Here is a 22,359-nt window from a genome sequence, read left to right as displayed (position 1 = left end):
GGAAAACCATATTTTTGCCGTGCTCTGTCCAGTAGCGTTACCCCATACTCAGCGCAAATGCTTGTAGCTGCTTCCGCTGCTGTCACCGCTCTATTGAACTCAAAACGGAAGAATACGTCGGAAAGATTTCGTTTTCCCCACTTCGCACTCCTTTTTCTAGCGTCCACAGCTCCACTCACTATCTGCAGATGACAAAATGACAATATGTAAACTGATACAGCAACAGTGAACTACAAATAAAATATGACAATAAATAAATAAATCCAAAGCAACCGAATACCAACATGAAAAATAAAAAAAAAAACGGTACGAACTTATCCATCAGCCTAATACTACAAGTTTTGTGTAGTTACTGTACTGAAATTCTCAATAACTTCGTTGAAATGTATTTGAAGCTTCTCTTTCAGTTGATGAAATGGGTAGATTGGATAGTCTTTCTTGATACATCGTAATGTGAAGAAAATTTTTTTATTGGTTTCAGTTGAGAAAAGTTTGCCTCCAAGATGTGACTGAGACACAAATCGTCAAGAAGTGACGTCCAGGGTAATGAATCACTGAAGTCCAATTTAATTATTTTAAAGTATAAACTGAAGGATTTTTTGGGCTTTCCATCTAGCAGCAACTTCCACACTTGTATCGGTTCATGCAGATGCCTATGAAAAATGGTTCAAATGGCTCTGAGCACTATGGGACTTAACATCTGAGGTCATCAGTCCTCTAGAACTTAGAACTACTTAAACCTAACTAACCTAAGGACATCACACACATCCATGCCCGAGGAAGGATTCGAACCTGCGACTGTAGCGGTCGCGCGGTTTCAGACAGAAGCGCCTAGAACCGCTCGGCCACACCGGCCGGCGCCTATGACACCTTTTTTTTTCTTGCAGCACTTGCTCCGTATCAAACTCATTGCAAATTTCTACCATGTTCTCCAGTGCTACAGCCTGAGCTTCATCGGGGACTTCAAGCATAAATTTTGTTTCAACAACCTGAAAAATTTAAGTGATTTCCTTCCAGGCGTGTATCGTTGTGACAATTGTTATACAAATTGGTCTGTGCATTCAAACATTTAACGAAGAACTTCTAGAATCGATAGTCCAGTGTCCGGAGCTAGTTCACCCAGCATGTTTTATTTACCCTCCTTCTTTCTCGTCAGTCAATGTTAATGTATATATCACTGTATTTTTTAGTTCCAAAAGTTTATTATTAACAACTGTAATTCGTTCGGTCATTAAACTCTCATTCAGGGCTTTTAATTTGGCGAGTTTTTCTTACAAAGTCAGTTTTGGAGACTATAGATATTGTTGGACTAAATTTACTTCCTCCAGTATGTGTGCCTAATGACGACGTAGAACAGAAACGTAAAATCATATTTAGCTTAAAGCGGTAAGCTTGCTGCAGATCTAATATCAAAATTTCCCTTGGATGGATCTTGCATATCTTCCAAAGTGCTCACAACTGTTTCCAAGTTTTCTTCTATGAGTTTAACTGAATGGCAGTGAACCCTCCAGCTAGTATCAGACAACAGTTTCAAACTTTTTCGTGTCTCTTGTACAAGTAATTCCCATCAGTATGTAGAAGATGAGATAAATGAATATAACTTCTTCTCCACAGTTCCAAAACAGGTGAAGCTAGACGGAACGCATGAGAATGCATGCACTCCACAAAGATTTAACAGATGATTAACACAGAGACAGAACAGAGCTTTTGGTTCGACTTCTCGAATTTTTCGTTGTACACCTCGACTTTCTCCCGACAGCGATGCAGCACTGTCAAAACCTTGGTCCCTGAACAACCCACTATGCAGCCCTTCTTTTTCCAACTGCTGTTGAATATCTTTTGACATGTCCTCTAGTTCATCTAGTTGGATTTTCATGTCAAAAAAACAAACTATGTAATAATTATGTATAACCTTGAAAAAGTGATTTTAAAAATGTAATACTTAGTTAAAAAATTAATAAATCCCTGGTAACCTCTTCACTGTACTTATTCGCGTATTTTTAACACCTTTGTAAATGACCTAGGTATCAAAAAATGCTTCATGTAGAATAACTGTGTCTAGCAGACAACTGGTTATCATTCTACAGTTTCTAAGTTTCATGCAGAGTTTAACGATAATTCTAAAAATTCTGAACACGGCCACTGACAATTGCCACGGGCAACGTATGGTGCCGCGAACTCCAAACTGACTCTTTATTTGCTGATGATACTTTGGCCTTCTTTAGGATTTGATTAAAAATGGTTTGTTCCTGGGGGGGGGGGGGGGGGCTACAACTCTCGAGGCCCTCGAGATTAGGAGATCCCTTCAGGACAAGAGGTCTGGGGCAGGCCAACCCTTCCGCCCCCCCGCCCCCCCCCCCTAGTCCACCAGTGCACTGAATATCATCTTCGAATAATTTAGTAGGGTCTTTAGGAAGGACTTGGAAGGATGTGGGTCTCAGAAAATCATAAACTTTACCCACATAATCACGTTTTTCAAAAGTACAATACTGTTCCCTTTATATAATTTCGTGGCAGTGATAACTTGCTGATGTAATTTCTTTTTAAAGATCTTGAGAATTTGGAAATCAATAGCCTGTGGTGCGTTACATCCGCTCTACTTCGGCCATCATCAGTTATCTTGCTGCTCAAATAGCAAAATTCATCTACTATTTTGAGTGTCTCGTTTCTTAATCTAATTCCCTCAACACCACCTGATTTAATTCGACTGCATTCCATTATCCTTTTGTTGATGGGCATTCTATATCCTCCTTTCAGAACGCTATCCATTCTGTTCAGGTGTTCTTCCATGTTCTTTGCTCTCTCTGGCAGAATTACAATGTCATTGGCAAACTTCAACGTTTTTATTTCTATTCCCTAGACTGTAATTCCTTTTCCAAACTTGTCTTTGGTTTCCTCTACTGCTTACTCAAAGTACAAGTTGAATAACATCGGCGACAGGCTACAACCCTGTCTTATTAATTTCTCAACCATTGCTTCCCTTTCATGCCCTTCAACTCTTATCACTGCCGTCTGGTTTCTGTACAAGTTGTAAATATCCTTCCGCTCTCTGTCATTTACCCTGCTACGCACAGAATTCCGAAGAGAGTGTTCCAGTCGACATTGTCAAAAGCTTTCTTTAAGTTTACAAATGTTATAGCTTAGGTTTGCCTTTCCTTAGCCTATTTTCTAAGGTAAGTCGTAGTGACAATATTGCCTAGCGTGTTCCTTTGTTTCTCCAGCATCCAAACTGATCTTTGCTGAGGTCGGTTTCCATCAGTCTTTCCATTCTTCTGTAAAGAATTCCTGTTAGTTTTTTGTAGCCATGTAATTTTCACACCTGTCAGAAACTGCTTTCTTTGGAATTGGAATTATTACATTCTTCCTGAAGTCTGGTAGTATTTCGCCTGTCTCATACATCTTGCACACCAGATGGAAGATTTTTGTCATGGCAGGCTCTACCAAGGCTTTCAGTAATTCTGACGGAATGTCATCTGCTCCCAGGGATATGTTTCGAGTTAGGTCTTTCAGTGCTCTGTCAATTTCTTTTCGCAGTATCATATCTCCCATTCGATCTCCATCTACGTCCTCTTCCACTTCTATAATAGTGCCTTCAACTTCATCTCCCTTGTACAGACCCTCTATATACTCCTTCCACCTTTCAGCTTTCCCTTCTTTGCATAGGATTGCTTTTTTTTCTTCATCTGAGCTCTTGATGTTCATACAGTTGCTTCTCTTTTCAAGGCCTCCTTAAGTTTCCTTTAGGCGGTATCTTTCTTCCCTCTAGTGAAATATGCTTCTAAATTCTTACTTTGATCGTCTAGCCATTCCTGCTAAGCCATTTTGCACTTCCTATCAATCTCATTTTTAGACATTTATATTCCCTTTCGCCCCCTTCATTTTCTGCATTCCTATTAGGCCTTGACTTTTTACCTGTTTGATACTTTGCTCGTTTTCACTATTTCATCTCTCAAAGCTACCCATTCCTCTTCAACTGTATTCCTTTCCCCTGTTCCAGTCAACCATTGCCTAACGCTCCCTATCAAACTCTCAACAATCTCTGGTTCTTTCAACTTATCCAGGCCCCGTCTCCTTCATTTCCTATCTTTCTGCAATTTCTTCAGTTTTAATCTACAGTTCATAGCCAACAAATCGTAGTCAGAGTCCACATCTGCCCCTAGAAATATATTAAAATTTAAAATCTGGTTCCAAAATTTCTATCTTACCATTATATAATCAATCGGGAACCTTTCTGTGTCTCCAAGACTCTTACACGTAAACAACCTTCTTTCATGATTCTTAAACCAAGTGTTCACGACTGTACAAAATTCTGCCAGGCAGCTTCCTCTTTCATTCCTTCCTCCCAGTCGATGTTTACCTATTCTTTTTTCCTTCTCTCCCATTTCCTATTATCGAATTCCAGTCCCCTATCACGATTATATTTTCGTCTCGTTTAACTTCCTGAATAATTTCTTTTATTTCATCATACACTTCTGTAATCTCCTCTTCATCTGCGGAGCTAGCTGGTATATAAACTTTTACTATTGTGGTAGGTGTGGGCTTCATGTCTGTCTTGACTAAGGTAACGCGTTCACTATGCTGTTCAAAACAGTTCAACCGTATTGCTATTTTCTTACTTATTATTAAATCCACTCCTGCATTACCCCTACTTGACTTCTTATTTATAACCCTGCATTCACCCGATCAGAAGTTCTGTACCTTCTGCCACCGATCTTCAGTAATTCTCAGTACGTCTGACTTCAGCCTATCCATTTCCCTTTTTAAAGTTTCTAACCTAACTGTCCGATTAAGGGCATTAACACTCCATGCGCCGATCCGTAGAACGCCAGTTTTCTTTCTCCTGATAACAACGTCCTCTTGAGTAGTCCCCGCCCGGAGTTCCGAATGGGCGACTATTTTACCTCCGGAATATTTTACCCAAGTGGACGCCATCATAATTTAATCATATAACAGAGCTGCATGCCCTTGGCAAAAATTACGTCTGTGGTTTCCCCTTGCTTTCAGCCGATCGCAGCACCAACACAGCAAGGCCGTTTCGGTTGATGTTAGAAGGCCAGATCAGTTATCACCCAAACTTTTGTGCCTGTAACTACTGAAAAGGCTGCTGCCCGTCTCCAGCACACGTTTGTCTGGCCTCTCAACAGATACCCCTCCGTTGTGGCTGCAGCTGCTGGACGGCTGTCTGTATTGCTGAGGGACGCAAGCCGTCCGACCGACAGTAACGTCCATGGGTCACGGGAGGGAGGGAGGGATGCATTTAAAGTAAATTTTCAATATTTGCACCTGTTGGAAATCTTATCAACATCTGACTGGATATCTGTGCAGGTTTTCCAGACAACACTTCATTATAGCTAACTCAGTCATCTACAAAAAGTCTGAGGTTAGTATTAATATTTTCTGTAAGGCCACTAATGTACATAATGAACAGCAACGGTCTCAAGACACTTCCCTACAACTCGCCTGAAGTCGTTTCTACATCTGTCGATGACTCTCCATTCAAGATAACACGCTGCGTCTCCCTACTAAAAAATCTTCAATCCAGTCACACATTTTGTTTGTTACCCCATATGGTCGTAGTTTTATTAATAAGCATTGGTGTGGTACTGAGTCAAATGCATTTCGGAAGTCAAGAAATTCTCCATGCACCTGATTGCCTTCGTCCACAGCTTTCAAGGATGTCTTGTTATAGAAGCTCAGTTGCGTTTCACGTGGCCGGTATTTTCAGAATCCATATTGGTTGACACGGAGAAGGTCATTCTGTTCCAGATGCTCGTTACGTTTCAACTTTGTAGTGGGCTTCGCGACTGGAGTATCTCTGTTCTATATTTAGAGGCCTCTGACATCACACCTGACGTATCCAAAACTCGTGGCTGAATTAAGAATGCTGTCAGACAACTAACAAATAAAGAAGGCATACTCCCTAACGGCAGAAAGGGGTGTGTGACGAAGAAAGATCCACAGTAGGAAAAACGCCTCGCATGTAGAAGCAAAGTCTGTCATTTGAGTCAAGTATAATGTGGATTCACTGAAAAGAAAGGGGTACCTACAGAGTGGCGGTCAAAACGCTTGATGGATTGGGGTGTAGCCAAGTGAAGTATGAAGGCAAAGAGGCGCGAGGAAGCCTGTGTTGCCAACAGCGAGAATGTTGACTCAATGGAAATGTTCTATTTACAAGCATGGCACACATGCTGTATTACACGAATTTGTACGGGTATGCAGATATTCTCAGTGCAGCACTTTCACAGGGAAAGTTGGGGTAACAGGCGGAATGAATGATTATTTGGAGAGGCACTGGGAACCAAGTGTTCCTTACGTCAAATCACTTAACAATGTTGAACAACTTCTGAAAGCCTGTTAGTAGAGTTTGCACTCATCCTGTATACACACTAGCGATTTAATCTGTATAAGAATTCAAGACGATACTTCTTTCAGTAGCAGGTTTGTGGACAAATCTTCTTGTGGAGATGGAAATGAGTTAAGCTCATGAAAATTTTGTCACGTAATTTATATAGTGCTGACTGTGTATAACATTCTTTTCTGTTACAGAGGCTAACCGATCGTGTACAGAGACGTAAGGATGGAGGAATGGAGGAAAGTAGATGTCAATGAATACACTCTTTGGTTTGTATGAAACCTTTCATTATAAGTATGTAACAGAAAAAGGAAAGTAGCCTAGCTATACACTTCACCCATTTACTGTTACAGCTGATCTAGGTGGATGAACCGATGCCTCTGCGGGGAATAGTCAACATGGCGGCAGCGAAGTCAAATTCGGAAGAACGGAGCTGTGCTATATTCGGTTGCTGGAATGTTGGTGGCGCCTTTATGGAAAGGAGAAAGGACATTGTTACCGAAAAAATGTGGGGAACTGGCTTGCGTTACCTGGGTGTCACAGAGACCAAGATGAAAGATGAAAATGGTTCACATTGGAAAGAAATAGGTCGCAACTGCGACCTGCTATTTAAGGGAGTCACATACGGGCGAGCCAGGGCTGGGGTCGGACTGATACTACGTGGGGAGTACAAGAACAATGTGAAAGACTGGAAAGGGATAAATGAAAGGCTGTTGGTCTCCCATATTGTAGAAAGAGGTCACTCTATTGCGCTGTTTGTCTTCTACGGTCCAGATAATTGCCGCCTGAAGGTAGATAAGATGGAGTTCTTCAACGAGCTGCAAAATACTATCGATCAAACAAAGGAAGATAACATCATAATTGTGGGAGACTTCAATGCAAGAGTAGGAAGAGAAGCGGAAAAGTGGGACAATGTGATTGGAAAAGAAGGAGAGAACGTAATGACAGACTCCGGAGAGCTTCTACTTCAGTTGTGTGTAGCCAACGACTTAGTGATACTTAACACTTTTTTCGAACACGAAGACGGGCAAAAATACACCAGATATTGTGAACTAAAAAACGCAGGAGGGGAAGGCACGAAAATACAACAGTCGATGATCGACTACTGTATTGTCAAAAGAAACATGTTGCCTCTCGTCAGAGACACAAGAGCGCATGATGATGCGATAATAAAGGATCACCGTCTGGTAACAACGGAAATGGAGATGGAGCAGAAGCCCACTAAAGATGGCGTAAATAGATGCAGACAACATAATGAGATCGACACTCAGATAAGGTATCACTTGTTAAGGCAACAAGCCATTCAAACGAGTTATCAAAACCATGTGTCAGATATCTTGAGCAGGAATCCTCAACAAAGTGCGGCGAGTCTAGAAGACAGGTGGTCGAGTCTGAGAAACGCATTACTGGAAGCAGCCGAGAACGTGTGTGGTACTAGCAGGCCGTGCTGTAACCGACGGGGGACGGCATGGTGGACAGACGATGTGGCAGGTGCTGTGCAGAGGAAGAAGGTGGCGTGGCGTAACTGTCGTATCGAACGTGACCATGTTCACATGTCGGACTATAAAAATGAGAGAACAACGGCCAAAAAGGCTGTAGAAAAAGCGAAAAGATTTTCTTGGACGGATTTTGGAAACAAGCTAGGAAGTCCGCGCACTGAAGACCAGAAACTCTTTTTCCACGTGTTGAAGAAGGTGAATCGGGATGCGCATTGTACTACACAAATTCTGAAGTCTACAGATGGGTCTCTCCTTACAGATATGAATGAAATTGTGGGAAAATGGCGCGGGTTCTTCGAAGAGCGTTTTGCTTTGTCCGAAGATCCAGGTTTGCAAAAGCCAGAAAATGAGGTGAGAGAAAGTATCAGCAGAAATGAAATGAAGAATTCATTACAGAAGATAAAAAATGGCAGATCCGCTGGTCATGACAGAATAACGCCAGAAATGGTTAAACATATGGGAGAAAAAGGACATGTGGAACTTCTCAGGGTTTTTAATATGGCGTGGAAGGATAAGAAGGTCCCAGAGGACTGGAAAGAAACTATAGTTTTTCCTTTCTACAGAAATGGAGATAGATCGCTCTGTGAGAGCTACGGAGCAATATCGTTCCTAAATACGGCTGCCAAGGTATACGCCAGGATACTAGAGGAACGCATCCGGAAGGTAACGGAAGAAAAGTTAAATGAAGCTCAGTGTGGTTACAGACGAAATAGATCCAAGAATGATCACGCATTCGTCATTCGACAACTTATTGAGTTGTCAAACGTGCGAAGAACTGCACTTCATCTTTGCCACATCAACCTAGAGAGAGCGTTAGGGAAACTTGCACTGAGTGTCGTAATGGAAACCCTAGCTCGAAAACATGTGCCTGCCAGCACCAGACTCGCTGTTCTGAGTTTGTTCGAAGGAAGAATAAACTACGTGCGGACAGGAAACGTGCTGTCCAGAGCTTTTGGAACAGGTTTCTCGCTAAGGCCTCAGGACAGTTTGTCCTCTTATATAAGTATCCTAGTACTGGATGATGTCTTCAATAGTTATCAGGTTCGAACAAAAGAGAGCATTTGCAAATATATGCCGGTATCAGTTTCAGCATATTGCGATCAAGTTGTCCTCCTTGCTGCGACGAGAACAGAACTGCAGCACAAGTTGGACGTCTGGTGTGAAGAGACGAAAGGAAAACGTCTGCATCTGCTGGCAGAGGATGCGCGGGTAATGTCCGTGTTGGCGGGTGAAGACGTTGGGACAGTGGAAATCGACGGCCGTGCCATATCGGAAGTGCCTTGTCTCTCGTATTCCGGACTCTGTACAGGTCCTCGCCTGACAGCCGAGGAATTCAACAGGCGCATCGGCGATGCGGGCCGGCTCTTCAACGCTGCGAAGCACGGAATCGTCGGTAACCACAGGATTGTAGGGAAACGGACCAAGGAGGCTCTGTTCGATTCTGAATATGTGGAGAGAATGGTGCGCGGGAGTGCCACGCGTTGGATATCGGCCAAGTCAGACATTCCCCGCATGAAGTCCATGGAAGATCGCTACCTCCGATATTCCACGAATTCTGGCTGCAGGAGGTACAACATGAGAACGCGGGCCGACACAAGGTCCTTGGCGGGCATGCGACAACAGCAGCTCGCGTATTCGGACCACGTGAGGAACATGGAGGAGGGTCGCGCTCCACGCTCCGTCTTGCAAACACTGGAGTCCGCGAAAAAGACCCCAGTTCATAGTTGGAGGCGAGATGTAAAGAAAGCCAGGGACAAGACCACGCTGAGAGCCCCTCTATAGGATGCGAGTGAAACAGGATTGGCTATAACCAAATTTTGACTTTAAAAAAACATTTATGTACTTTTATTTGTTCTTTGCAAATAATACAAACTGTGTAACCTCCCCACACAATTTTGAAAGACAATATTTAAATGTTAATGAGAATAGAACCTAGTGTAACCTCCCAGCAAATAAAATAATTTATTGACAATGACAATTAAATGAGAAATAGCAATCTGAACCAAATGTAAGCTGCCCACAAAAATGTAAGACAATTCAATGATAATGAAATCTCAGTGACAATGAAAACGCAAATAGACCGAAATGTCGATCTTAGGCCCTGTGCAACTTTGAATTTAAGTGAAACTTTTCTTTAAGGAAATGCATGGGAAACTTTCTTTCAATTCAAATGATTGTTTTCTTAAAAAAATTGCTTTGAAAACAAAATTATTATTGGGGCGATTCTTCAACAAATTAATTACAGTTAAGATACATTACATTATCAGATGAGCGCAATGCTGCTTCATTACCTTATTTAAAAAATATAACTCGTCCTGAATCTTGACCAGAGGGCCATGTCGACGCCCGCCGACTCCTCACATACGACACCGACTGTCTCGCGCGCGCTACTAGCACTGACTCTCGCGACTCGCTACGTACAACTACTGTCTCGCAAGTCGACCGCAACTGCACTGAACTCTCGCGCGGTCAAGCGCAGACTAGCAACGATAAATTACTCTCTGGTCAGAGATTCTGTCATGCCTCGCCATCGCTGCTACTGAAAACGTACGTGTTTCAACAGTAAACATGAAAACATCGTTTTATTATTAGGGTTCAGTGCCTCAATCGATAAAAAAGGAACTTTTATACACTGAAGCACCAAAGAAATTGGTATAGGCATGCGTATTCAAATATTGAGATATGTAAACAGGCAGCATACGACGCTGCGATCGGCAACGCCGGCCGATATGGCCGAGCAGTTCTAGGCGCTTCAGTCTGGAACCGCGCGACCGCTACGGTCGCAGGTTCGAATCCTGCCTCGGGCATGAATGTATGTGATGTCCTTAAGTTAGTTAGGTTTAAGTAGTTCTAAGTTCTAGGTGACTGATGATCTTAGATGTTCAGTCCCATAGTGCTCAGAGCCATTTGAACCATTTTTGATCGGCAACGCCTATATAACTATGTCTGGCGCAGTTAGTAGATCGGTTACTGCTGCTACAGGGTCAGGTTATCAAGATTTAAGTGAGTGTGAAGGTGGGACAAAGCATCTTCGAGGTCGCGATGAAGTGGGGATTTTCACGCACGACCGTTTCACGAATGTACCGTGAATATCAGGAATCTAGTAAAACTTCAAATCTTCGACAGACTGCTGCAGATTCCAATGCTGGGCATCAAGTGTCAGTGCGCGAACCATTCAACAAAGCATCATAGATAAGGGCTTTTGGAGCGGAAGGCCCACTCGTGTGACCTTGATGACTGCACGACACAAAGCTTTACACTCACCTGGGCCCGTCAACACCGACATTGGACCGATGATGACTGGAAACATGTTGCCTGGTAAGACGAGTCTCGTTTCAAATTGTATCGAGCGGATGGAGGTGTACAGGTGTGGACTGAGTTGGGTTGATTTCGGGGAGGAGACCAAACTGCGATGTCATCAGTCTCATCGGATTAGGGAAGGAAGGGGAATGAAGTCGACTGTGCCCTTTCAAAGGAACCATCCCACCATTTGCCTGAAGCGATTTAGGGAAATCACGGAAAACCTAAATCAGGATGGCCAGACTCGGGTTGGAACCGTCGTCCTCCCGAATACGAGTCCAGTGCGCCACCTCGCTCGGAACGGGTGTGGAGACAACCTCATGAATCCATGGACCCTGTATGTCCGCAGGGGACTGTTCAAGCAGATGCAGGCTCTGTAATGGTGTGGGGAGCGTGGAGTTCGACTGATATGGGACTTCTGATACTTCTAGATACGACTCTGACAAGTGACACGTACGTAGGCATCCTGTCTGATCTCCTGCGTCCATTCATGTTCGTTGTGCTGTCCGATGGACTTGGGTAATTCCAGCAGGACAATGTGGCATCCAAACGTCCATAATTGCCACAGAGTGGCTCCAGTAACATTCTTCTGGGTTTAATCACTTCCGCTGGCCACCAAACTACCCAGGCATGAACACTATTGAGTATATCTGGGATGCCTTGCAACGTGCTATTCAGAAGAGACCTCCAGCCCCTCATACTCTTTCGGATTTATGGACAGCCCTGCAGGATTCATGGCGCCAGTTCCCTGCAGCACTACTTCAGACATTAGTCGAGTCCATGTCACGTCGCGTTGCGGCACTTCTCTGTGTTCGCGGGGGCCCTAGATGATATGCGACAGGTGTACCTGTGTCATTGGCTTTTCAGAGTAGGATCACTTTTTTGTCCGTCTGTGTGTTTGTCTGTCTGTCCGACTGTTCAAAACCCTGTTTATCAGGAAAGGGTAGATTTTATGCCGCATATTGAGGTTCACGTTCTCTTGGTGATGTAAAAAAAGTGAAGTATCTAAGCCAATTCGATCAAATGATAAGGCAAATTAAGTCACATATTTTGATATTCGAAAACACACCCATTGAAACCCACAGGGACTTCCCGCTTATCTAGAATCATGAAATTTGCCGAGAAGCTGGCTTTCACACAACAACCTAACGGAAAAATCCGAAAATTGTTAATTTGAAATTATATAACACGAAAAAAAAGTCATTTGTTCTTAGACTGTGAAACGTCCCCTTTTAATAGTTTTACAGGACTGTGCTTAAACTGACACACAGTATTTTTAGCGCAACGCAATCTGACTTTCAAAATTCCCTACAAAAGAATGGCCCTGACTAACATTAAACTATACCTTTCACAAATCACTTACCTCACAAAAATCTTCGCTGCTCAAGCTACTGCAATACAGCGAGCGCCACTACTGCCAGCTAAATAAAAGATTCAAACTACGGAAGGCACTAACTACTGATAGGGATAGTTAGCAAATGAAAGATATTAATAGAGAACAAAGAATGTATTTACCTTGATATCATCATATATATAGCACTTCATGACAAATTACAAAACTCCGCCATCTCTCTCCCCACATCCACCACTGCTGGCGGCTCACCTCCAACTGCCCAACGCTACGCGCTGTTCACAGCCAGCTGCCTAATACTACAATGGCGAGTATTACAACAATGCAAAGCAGCCACAGACTGCACACAGCACAGCCAGTGATTTTCATACAGAGGTGGCGTTACCAAAAAAACCTAAACAGCCTACTTACATAGCCCCCATGCTCCCCACAAAAAAATTTTACAAATTTTTTTGGGCACTGGCCAATACATATTTGTTAAAATTTTTCATAATCGTAATTACAATAACAAAGAAATCAAATGCACACACTTATTGATACAATGTTGGTCAAAAGCTAAAATTTTCTCACAGTCCATAAAGACAGTCCTGATCATTCATCACATTGCAGTGTTTTTCTCAAAGTCTGAGCAGTAAAAGAAAATGCACACGGAAGTAGTGGATTTCCATGCAGTCTTGAAGAAGTATCGTCCTTCCAACGGAAAGACAGTGCTGACTCTCGACATGCAGACAGGTCATGGGCCACAACAGAGCAAACCCACAGCGGAGTCAGTCGAAGTTTTGAAGAGTATTGGTGGGTAGGTCATCACAGAGCAGACCCACTGTAGTCCTAGTAGAGATTACGGTATTGGTGGGCCACCAAAGATGCAGACCCACTGTAGTCCTTGTAGAGATGGCCAGCAGCCATCTGTTGTGACTATGCAGGTGCACAATCACCACTGAAGAGTCTTGCGGATAATAGAGCAAGTCCATAACCACCACTTGTGCACTCACAAAGTTTTTGAATGGTCCTGAGAACCAGCAATGCTGTTAACCAGTCCCTTGCTGAATTATTAACACACGTGCAAACACTAACAGTCCCTACTTCTCACATATTGTCCATATACTATGACCAATAGAAACGTGTGCAGTGAAATGTAACTTACAAGTTACTTAATTTGATGACCTGGTGTCAATTACAATTTTATAACAGAAGAATACAATTACAAAGGTACAAAATACATCATTAAAGAACATAACAATACAGATAACATTTGTAGTACAGGTTTTACAATAGAATAGAAATAAACATATACATCAGTGTTACAAAAATAATGACGTAAGTACATACATAAAAGATCAGAATAAAATTTGAAACATCAACTTACACATGAGCATTAAAATAAAACAAAATAAATAATGTCTAAGCATATTTACAAGGTAAATAACATATTATTAATGCCAATTATATTTGAGGATAACAGTATTCCTCATCATAGTGAATGTAGCTTAGTATTAGAAGAGAAAAAAATTCTATGAAACTACACAGAGACAGGAAGAAAACAAATACACAAGGGTACACAAACACATAGGGGGATAACACAATGGAAAGGACAGGGTTCGTTTTCAGTGTAACATTTGGTACTGCAGTCCAACCTAAAACTTCATTCCATAGATCGTTCCTCTTATTTCGACATTTGCACCTGCCAAAAAAATCCTATCCAAGCATGCTTTCTATATTCTGTTCACATATTTCTTACCTCATTATTTATTTACCATTATCTTACCTCATCATTTATTTCCAAGAAAATCCTACCTAAACCTGTTGTCCCTAAACCCTACTTTTTTGGTTCATATCCTCTTTCAAAACACTATTTTGGCCAAACCATTTTCTTATAGCTTCTCAAAGCATTTCTTCCAATCCATCATAGCTAGTTTCTTATATAGTCTACCCCCTCTTAAGCTAACTTAAATCTACTGAGCTCAGATATTAAACTAAGGGACGAGGCAATGCAGCATCACATAAAACAATTAATATAAACAGCAATGAAAAAAACGCAGATTTGCGAAGCAAGCAGCATTAAGAAATTAGCAAAGCAATTGTAATATTACAACTAATCGAAGGCAATGTGCAGCAAACAATAAAAATAAATCATTAGTAAAACTGGCTTAACAGAATAATACAAAGTCAAATTCAATAACACTATGCCTGGCAAACAGCAGCAACTTATACCTAAACATGACATAGCTCAAGCAGAAAAATATTACACTAAAAATGGCCATGTCTAATACCTATGTCACATCTTAACACTAGAGTGATGCATCACGAGAACTTACACTAGCAGATAAGTTACCAAATCGTAAAGAAATTGTTTATGCAATTCCTGTGAAGGGAAATGTCTTTTTATGCTCCCTCATTTTTTGGAAATATATCACAAAACTATTATTTACTGGATCTGGAGACAGAAAATATTTATATTAGTACATCTATAAAATTTTATTTTAACCAGTGCTGCAGTGCAGCTAGAAACTAGATATTAAACAAAATGGGCAAAGCAAGGCATGAAACGTCATTCACTAGCCATATGGCATTTCTCTCAATTAGCACGACAATAGCCGTGAAATGTTTCTCATCGTTTTCAATTTCGACCGTGTCGTTTTTGCGATGCTTTCTACAAAGGAACATCAATAGCGAGGATAATGGCCTCCCCTTTTTTTTCTACCTGTGCCGCTGGAAGGCTAATGGCTTTTTTTCGGGCGGCTGTCGCCCTGGTGGGTGCCCGCGACGCATTACGTGCAGGTGGTCACTTAACTTTTGTACGGAAATGTTTACGACAGCAGTTTGCGCTACAGTGGCAGTCTCATATAAAAATATTTCACAGGTCAAGAATTAGCGTTGCAAATCTGTAGAAACAAAATCCTATAAATGTAAGTGTCCAAAAAAAAATATTCGTCAGCATTGTGATACATTCACGCATATACACACATTTCATTTCATAACTCTTAAAGTACGATTCTTGGTTTCCAACATACATCTTCACAAGGCAGAGTTCCTAACCGCTACTCATTACTCCTTACCTTATTACACATATATATATTCGTCGACGCTTCTTTAATATTTCATTATATGAAACACGTAGCATAATCAAATTCCTCATATAGCATCAGCTTCTTGACCATAAACATACCTCAGCAGCATAATACACATCGTCGTCGTAAAAATAACATCATAACACCTCAGTCAACTCTCAAAATCGTCGTAGCTTCCTCCAATAATTTCAAAACCTAAAAAAATTCTCTGCTCATGTCAAAAGTGTCATCCGCCTCAAACGCACTTCAAAAATCATGATCCCATACCAAATACATCATTCAAAGCTCACATAGTATCACAATGGTTCCGAAAAAATATGAAGAGTTCACAAAGTACAGACAAAATACAATTTCGTAAGTGTGAAGTTATCCACCTGTGTAATTACGTAAACATGTGTCACTGATGCAGTAAAAAAAATGTTTATCTCTCAGTTAAATGATCAGATAGCTGTGTAATTTGTGTTAGAGAAATATGGTACCGATGTTTAAAGTTGTATAAGCAAATACCATATTAGCTAGGGTTCCTTGTGGTTGCCACACACATGGTACACAAAGTAAGCGTGTACCCCCCTGAGGATTAATGTAATTATACCCTCAGGTGTTACAGATTATTGCAATGGAATGAAATGTATCACGGAATACCTTTGTATCATTGTACTTCAAATATCTTAAAAAAAATGTTTTAAGTACAAAATTAATCACTCAAATGCGTATCCTGTAGCGCTAAATGCGCGTCTTGCTGTAAGATAATTCTGTGGAAGTGTCGTAATTATCGTCCTCCGAAAGCTAAGTTCTGCAGAAGTCAATGTACTTACCTCATGATAAACAAAAGTGAAATGCTTTGCGTATAGATATCTTAGTTATTACGTACCTTACCGTGATCAAGAAAGTACTATAATGTAACATATTGTTGTGCTACGGAAAAGGCTGACTCATTGTAGCTATACCACAAAAGTTACTACTAAAACATGTTTTCCTTTCCAGAATAATACATAAAACTGTGCAGACATAAAACAGAAACACCGCAAAAGCAACATTGTAAATTGTCACTCATTAGTAGCGTCGTGATAAAATCGTGTAGCTGTTACATAAACTAATCACTGTGTCATCTGGTATATCACATAAAGTACTTTAAATCCAGAATTTATTTTCAAGTAAACCAAAATGTTGCATTAAAATCTCATTAGCAGTACCAGTATATGTTCTAAGCAAGTAAGTCTTGTAGACGTTATGTAATCGTGCAGCTAACAAGCAAGAATGTACAAATACAACACTGTGTCGTCTGTTCACTATAACAATACATTCGTAATTTCTGTTTAAAAATGTTCCCTAGGTTCTAGACTGGATGTTTAACTTCAAACATTGTTGCATGTTAACAGTTTCTTAAGTCTGACAAAGCATACTAGTAATGTAAAGTGAAAAATTTTATGGCCAAGACTAAGTTAAAAAGCAGATCATCTCTCAATAAACGGTTTTACATGTGAAATGTGGTGTAAACCTTTACTCTTCAGAGTACTCAGAGTTTGAACTTGAATGCAATTGTCATGCAGTATACGTCGGTAAAGAATACTGAAATTTTTTTTCAAGGTTAGCGTCTATGTTATTTTTCTCTGAGCCAGCCGGCGCACGCGGCTCCCTGCGGTGCGAGTCATTGTTCCCTTGTTGGCGCGCGTCGTTATTGGGATTAGGAGACCTAGCTTCTACAAATTCACGTTGTCGAAAGTACCCTGCTCTGTTTAAATCCCGCCAGTTTTGATGCAATTCAGGTCTGTCGTTACGAATATATCGTCCTACGTCATGTCGGTAGTTTACATAGTTTCTTGTTTGTCGGTCATGTGGTGGAGAATTTCTCCCTGAATCGTAACTGTGCGCCGAACTGTTGCGTCTGAAGTTATTCTGTCTCCCCCCCTTTTTTTTTTTTTTTTTTTTTTTTGAACAGCTTGTAGTCAAAATCATCGTGTCGGCGAGTAGCATATCGGTCATTGTTACGTCGTGTCGGCGGTTCAATCTCAAAATTCGGTGCACCTTGCCAATTTCTTTCATAATTTCCGAAATGCTCTGTGTTATTATTTTGTGGCTGTTCCGTATTTCTATGTCCCTCTTCCCCTAATGGGGCGCGAGTGTCCTCTGAAATACGTAATTCTTGTATTACCTGTGTCAGCTGATCTTGTACTTCGCGGATTTCTCTTTGGTGTTGCGTATTAATTTGATTCTGATTTTGTTTGAATTTCCTAATTTGTTCGCCCTCTTCTGTGTCATTAAAGACTACCGGTTTTGTGTCATTCAGATTATCATCTACCTTCGTAGATAAATTATTTAGCTGATCCGAAAGTTCAACTACTTTCTCTGATAATGTACTAATTTCCTCCATGTGTCTTTCTACTGTGTCCTTTAAGTTTTCCTGAGTTTGTGCAAGTTGCGTAACCGAATCGGTAGACGCAACTGAGTCAATTTTAGCCGACAAGGTGTCGTGATTTTCATGAACCGTAGTTTGCAGTTCTTTTATGGCTGCTTCGTGATTCTGTAATGCATTTTCATGCCGCGAAAAAATAGGTTGAAAATGCTCACAAATTTGTGATTTTACGTCATTACAGACTTTTTGACATTTCGATTCAATGTTATGTAACTCAGTAGTTAAATCTTCACGTGTTTGTTCAAGCGTGGTGTGAAGATTTTGTTCCATTGCGTCTAACTGATGCTGTGTGTGTCTCTGGTGTTGTTCCATTGTGTCTAACTGTTGCTGTGTTTGTCTCTGATTTTGTTCCATTGTGTCTAACTTTTCAAGCTTTTGTCCCATTTGGTGCATTAATTGTAATAACAATGCACTGGTGTCTGAAACATGTTCCTCAGTGCTTTTCGGCAGTGAATTTGCACCGGCAACATTCACATTTTGACAAGCGGAAAATGTGTCTTGACTCATTTGAGAAAACGGTGAGGACGCAAAACCTGAATCTACAGTATTTGCAAAATTGTGTCCTGTCATTTCGGATTCCTGAGGCGAGCTGTTGCCGACCGATCGATCGATAATGCTTCCCTCTTCACTAATTGTTTCACTGTCCACGACATTGTTTGCCGCCCGCTCCATTTCCCTATGCACAGTTACCAAATTACTACTTTGATCATTAGTTAATTCATTACTCGGTGGCGCTAACACACTGGTTTCGTTTTCACTGTCATTTCTCAGTTTACTTTGGAGCCTAGTATTACGTTTTTCACACGCCATTATTGTCACAATATTTCACACGACAACACAGAAAAGCACAATTTGAAGAGCAAAAATAAGAGAACACATTAACATAGCACTGAAAATAATATCTAGTTAATTGCAGCTGCGAAATACTTGGTGCAAATCTACATGCATGCCACAACTGTTTTACTGTACAACAATGAAAGGCTGCAACTACAAAGGAAATTCTCTCTATAAATACGCGCTAGCAATAAACAAAAGCTACACTAATTACACAAACTACAAGAAAAAATCAGAAGATTCCAGTGAGGTATCCTGGCAGGGTCGCCATATGAAACGTCCCCTTTTAATAGTTTTACAGGACTGTGCTTAAACTGACACACAGTATTTTTAGCGCAACGCAATCTGACTTTCAAAATTCCCTACAAAAGAATGGCCCTGACTAACATTAAACTATACCTTTCACAAATCACTTACCTCACAAAAATCTTCGCTGCTCAAGCTACTGCAATACAGCGAGCGCCACTACTGCCAGCTAAATAAAAGATTCAAACTACGGAAGGCACTAACTACTGATAGGGATAGTTAGCAAATGAAAGATATTAATAGAGAACAAAGAATGTATTTACCTTGATATCATCATATATATAGCACTTCATGACAAATTACAAAACTCCGCCATCTCTCTCCCCACATCCACCACTGCTGGCAGCTCACCTCCAACTGCCCAACGCTACGCGCTGTTCACAGCCAGCTGCCTAACACTACAATGGCGAGTATTACAACAATGCAAAGCAGCCACAGACTGCACACAGCACAGCCAGTGATTTTCATACAGAGGTGGCGTTACCAAAAAAACCTAAACAGCCTACTTACAACTGTGCGTCTCTCGTTCGTCCGTTGGCTAAGACCCCTTTTTCTGAGGAATGGGTAGACGTATCAAGCTCAAAATTATATGTCTGATTAAGTTCTACGATACCTTTCGGTATAATAAACGTCAAAGTCAATGCAATCAAAAGATACTGCCGTTTATGTCAAATAATTTAATGTTCGCAAACTCAGTCGTTAAATTTTACAGGGTGCTCGCTGTTGATATGGAATCATTAAATTTGGCAATAAGCATGGTTTCTCAGTAATTTTTAATTATATGACACGAACAAATTTTTGGTCATTTGTTATCATAGTGTCCATCTATCTGTCTGGCTATTAAGAGCCCTTTTTCTCAGACACGGATAGACGTATGCAGTTGAAATTTGTCACAGACTGAGGTCTGTAGGCCTTTGGCGGTGTAAAAATGTTACGTTTTTAAGTCAATGCGATAGCAAGATACGTCCATTCATGTCAGATATTTTGATACTCCCTCTTTAGAAACTATAAGGTACTTCTCCTTTATGTATATCATGAAATTTGACGGGAAGAAAGGTTTCACTGTACAAGTAAAGGGAAAAAATTAGAAAATTGTTAATTTATATCACACGAAAAATATTTCTTTTGTCATTTGTTATCCGACTTTAAGCTTGAACTTAAAACATTCTGTAAGGTTTTGGAGCCCGTGGGACCGATATCTCTCCAGTCATGAATAGTATATATCGGATATAAAAAAGACATAGCTGAATAAATATATTTATATTCATTCTGCTACCGTTTTTTCGGGTAACTGCGGAGTACGTATGGCCTGACGCGATCGTTAGGAATCAGCCAGTTTAACCTTCAATAACTCATGTACTATTCAAGTTACATGTCGGTAATTTATACCCATTTAGATTTACACTAATAGCTTCCTAAAGACACGTCGATCGACGAAATTGGATGAAGCGTTTACATTTTGGAAATTCGTTGCTGGGTGTTACTTGTATAATTCATGTTTCTTTTTGGGGTATCATGATTCATCTGGCTACTATTAATTTCTGCACGAACTGTGATATGTCTGCTATTATGGTTTCACAGAGTCCGCCATCTTTGGCACTCCCGGCATAGACATCTCCTTCATCGACACAAACCACCGTCCTCGTCACAGCGTCAACATGGAATTCCCAGCCACGCCACGCCTAGACCCCAACTATCGTTCGGCACCACGTGATCCAGCTATTGTGCGGCATCACGCGGTTGCTAACGAGCCGCATCTTTGACGAGCGTCCTGTGCGGCCGCCCCAATTCCAAACATAGAATATTTCCAGGGTGCCGCAACTCGCCCGTTACCTCACACACCTCCACTTATTAACATTCTGGCTTGCAAGAATGTTCAGTTCATACAAGTACACACAATACAAATTTCAAAGAACAGAATTAAGTGATTAAAACGCCAGGCCAATAGTGTTGACAAGATTTTTGTAGTGGCGTGGGAGCATCATGAATTTCGAAATAAACTTAAACGAACACAAATTATGTACGAAACGGCATATTGAATAAATGCCTGCATGTAATTTTTTTTGGACAAGATATAAAATTTTTAAATGAGCTTTCATTTATGTGCGATTTTGTAAGCACTTCTTGTGCCAATCACTCAGCGTTAAGGTGCCTTCTTGCACTAATGTTTTCCGTCGCACTACACAAGCTCACACGGATTTCCGCACAAAGTATTGATCAACTCACATCAGTCTTTTGACCAAGTGCCTCGCAGAAATCGTGTCTGCCTCTGAATTCCGAGCTCCACCGTTTATCGTGACAAATCTGTCTGCAACGAAAACCAAAAGTAGAAACCCCTCAACAAACCATTTCCCAAACAACCAGGATGCTTGCTAAAGATCCCCTCCTGCACAAACGATACTTTAGGAACAAAGTCATATGGCAAACAACTGAATCACAGTAAACTCATATTCCCATAAGCTCTATTTAATTAACTTTAATCAATCCTTCCTACCTCCAAGCACCAAATGTTGCATGCACATACAATTAAATTTTTAATACACTTCAAATTGACCACTAAATTCTTTGCCACACTCTCATACAAGCATACATCAATACATATTTTACTTAAATCCACGAGGTCACTGACCTTCATGCACCCTCAGTGCCTAAACTTCCCCCTTTTGCACACGTACAGTGCCACAATAAACTAACAAATTACTAATGAATCCCAAAATAAACATAAAATTATCCCTCCAAAATTATTACCACTAATTACAAATTAGAACAGCTTTTCATTTCTGCCCTTTCTCTATATTCCCTTTGCCGTTTTAAACTTCTCACGTTTCCATACATGCGGCAGCAACGACTATAACGTTCTACTGTACCAACGCCAATCAGTCTCACTAGAATCACACTCCTCGGATACCAATTTGTACGAACATCATTACACAAACTGTCCCCCTCCACACTGTTTATTTCAGCCGTCTCTAAATTTTCTGTTATTTCTTCCACACATTTCGCCAATTCACTATCCACAGCATGCACAACTTTACCTTTTTTCCCCTCCAAAATATCGACACTTGCAGCTTCAGCAACATTACACATCAATTCACTGTTCAACACTTTATTTTCCTGAAATAATACATCGATGCCTAAGCCATCATCACCATAAATATCCATCTCAGCAACCTTATCTGCTGATACACTATTTAAATCACTACAAAAATTCACATCAGAAACCTTACTTTCCTCCA

General features: G+C 40.9%; 1 protein-coding gene across 1 annotated transcript in view; it reads left to right on the top strand.

Annotated features, from left to right (window-relative positions):
- LOC126236843 (uncharacterized) overlaps positions 1–9,723 on the top strand; it is a 43,401-nt gene extending 33,678 nt beyond the window's left edge. The window contains exons 2-3 of the mRNA XM_049946449.1: positions 6,547–6,621; positions 6,706–9,723. Coding sequence (XP_049802406.1) covers positions 6,727–9,633 — 2,907 coding nt within the window. The 5' untranslated portion in view covers positions 6,547–6,621; positions 6,706–6,726 and the 3' untranslated portion in view covers positions 9,634–9,723. The remainder of the gene's footprint in view (positions 1–6,546; positions 6,622–6,705) is intronic.
- Positions 9,724–22,359: the final 12,636 nt, after the last annotated feature.

This window comes from Schistocerca nitens, chromosome 2, assembly GCF_023898315.1.
Source record: "Schistocerca nitens isolate TAMUIC-IGC-003100 chromosome 2, iqSchNite1.1, whole genome shotgun sequence".
Taxonomy (NCBI): Eukaryota; Metazoa; Arthropoda; class Insecta; order Orthoptera; family Acrididae; genus Schistocerca; species Schistocerca nitens.
The sequence above is the reverse complement of the archived record's forward strand: the minus strand, read 5'-3'. Positions and strand labels throughout refer to the sequence as shown.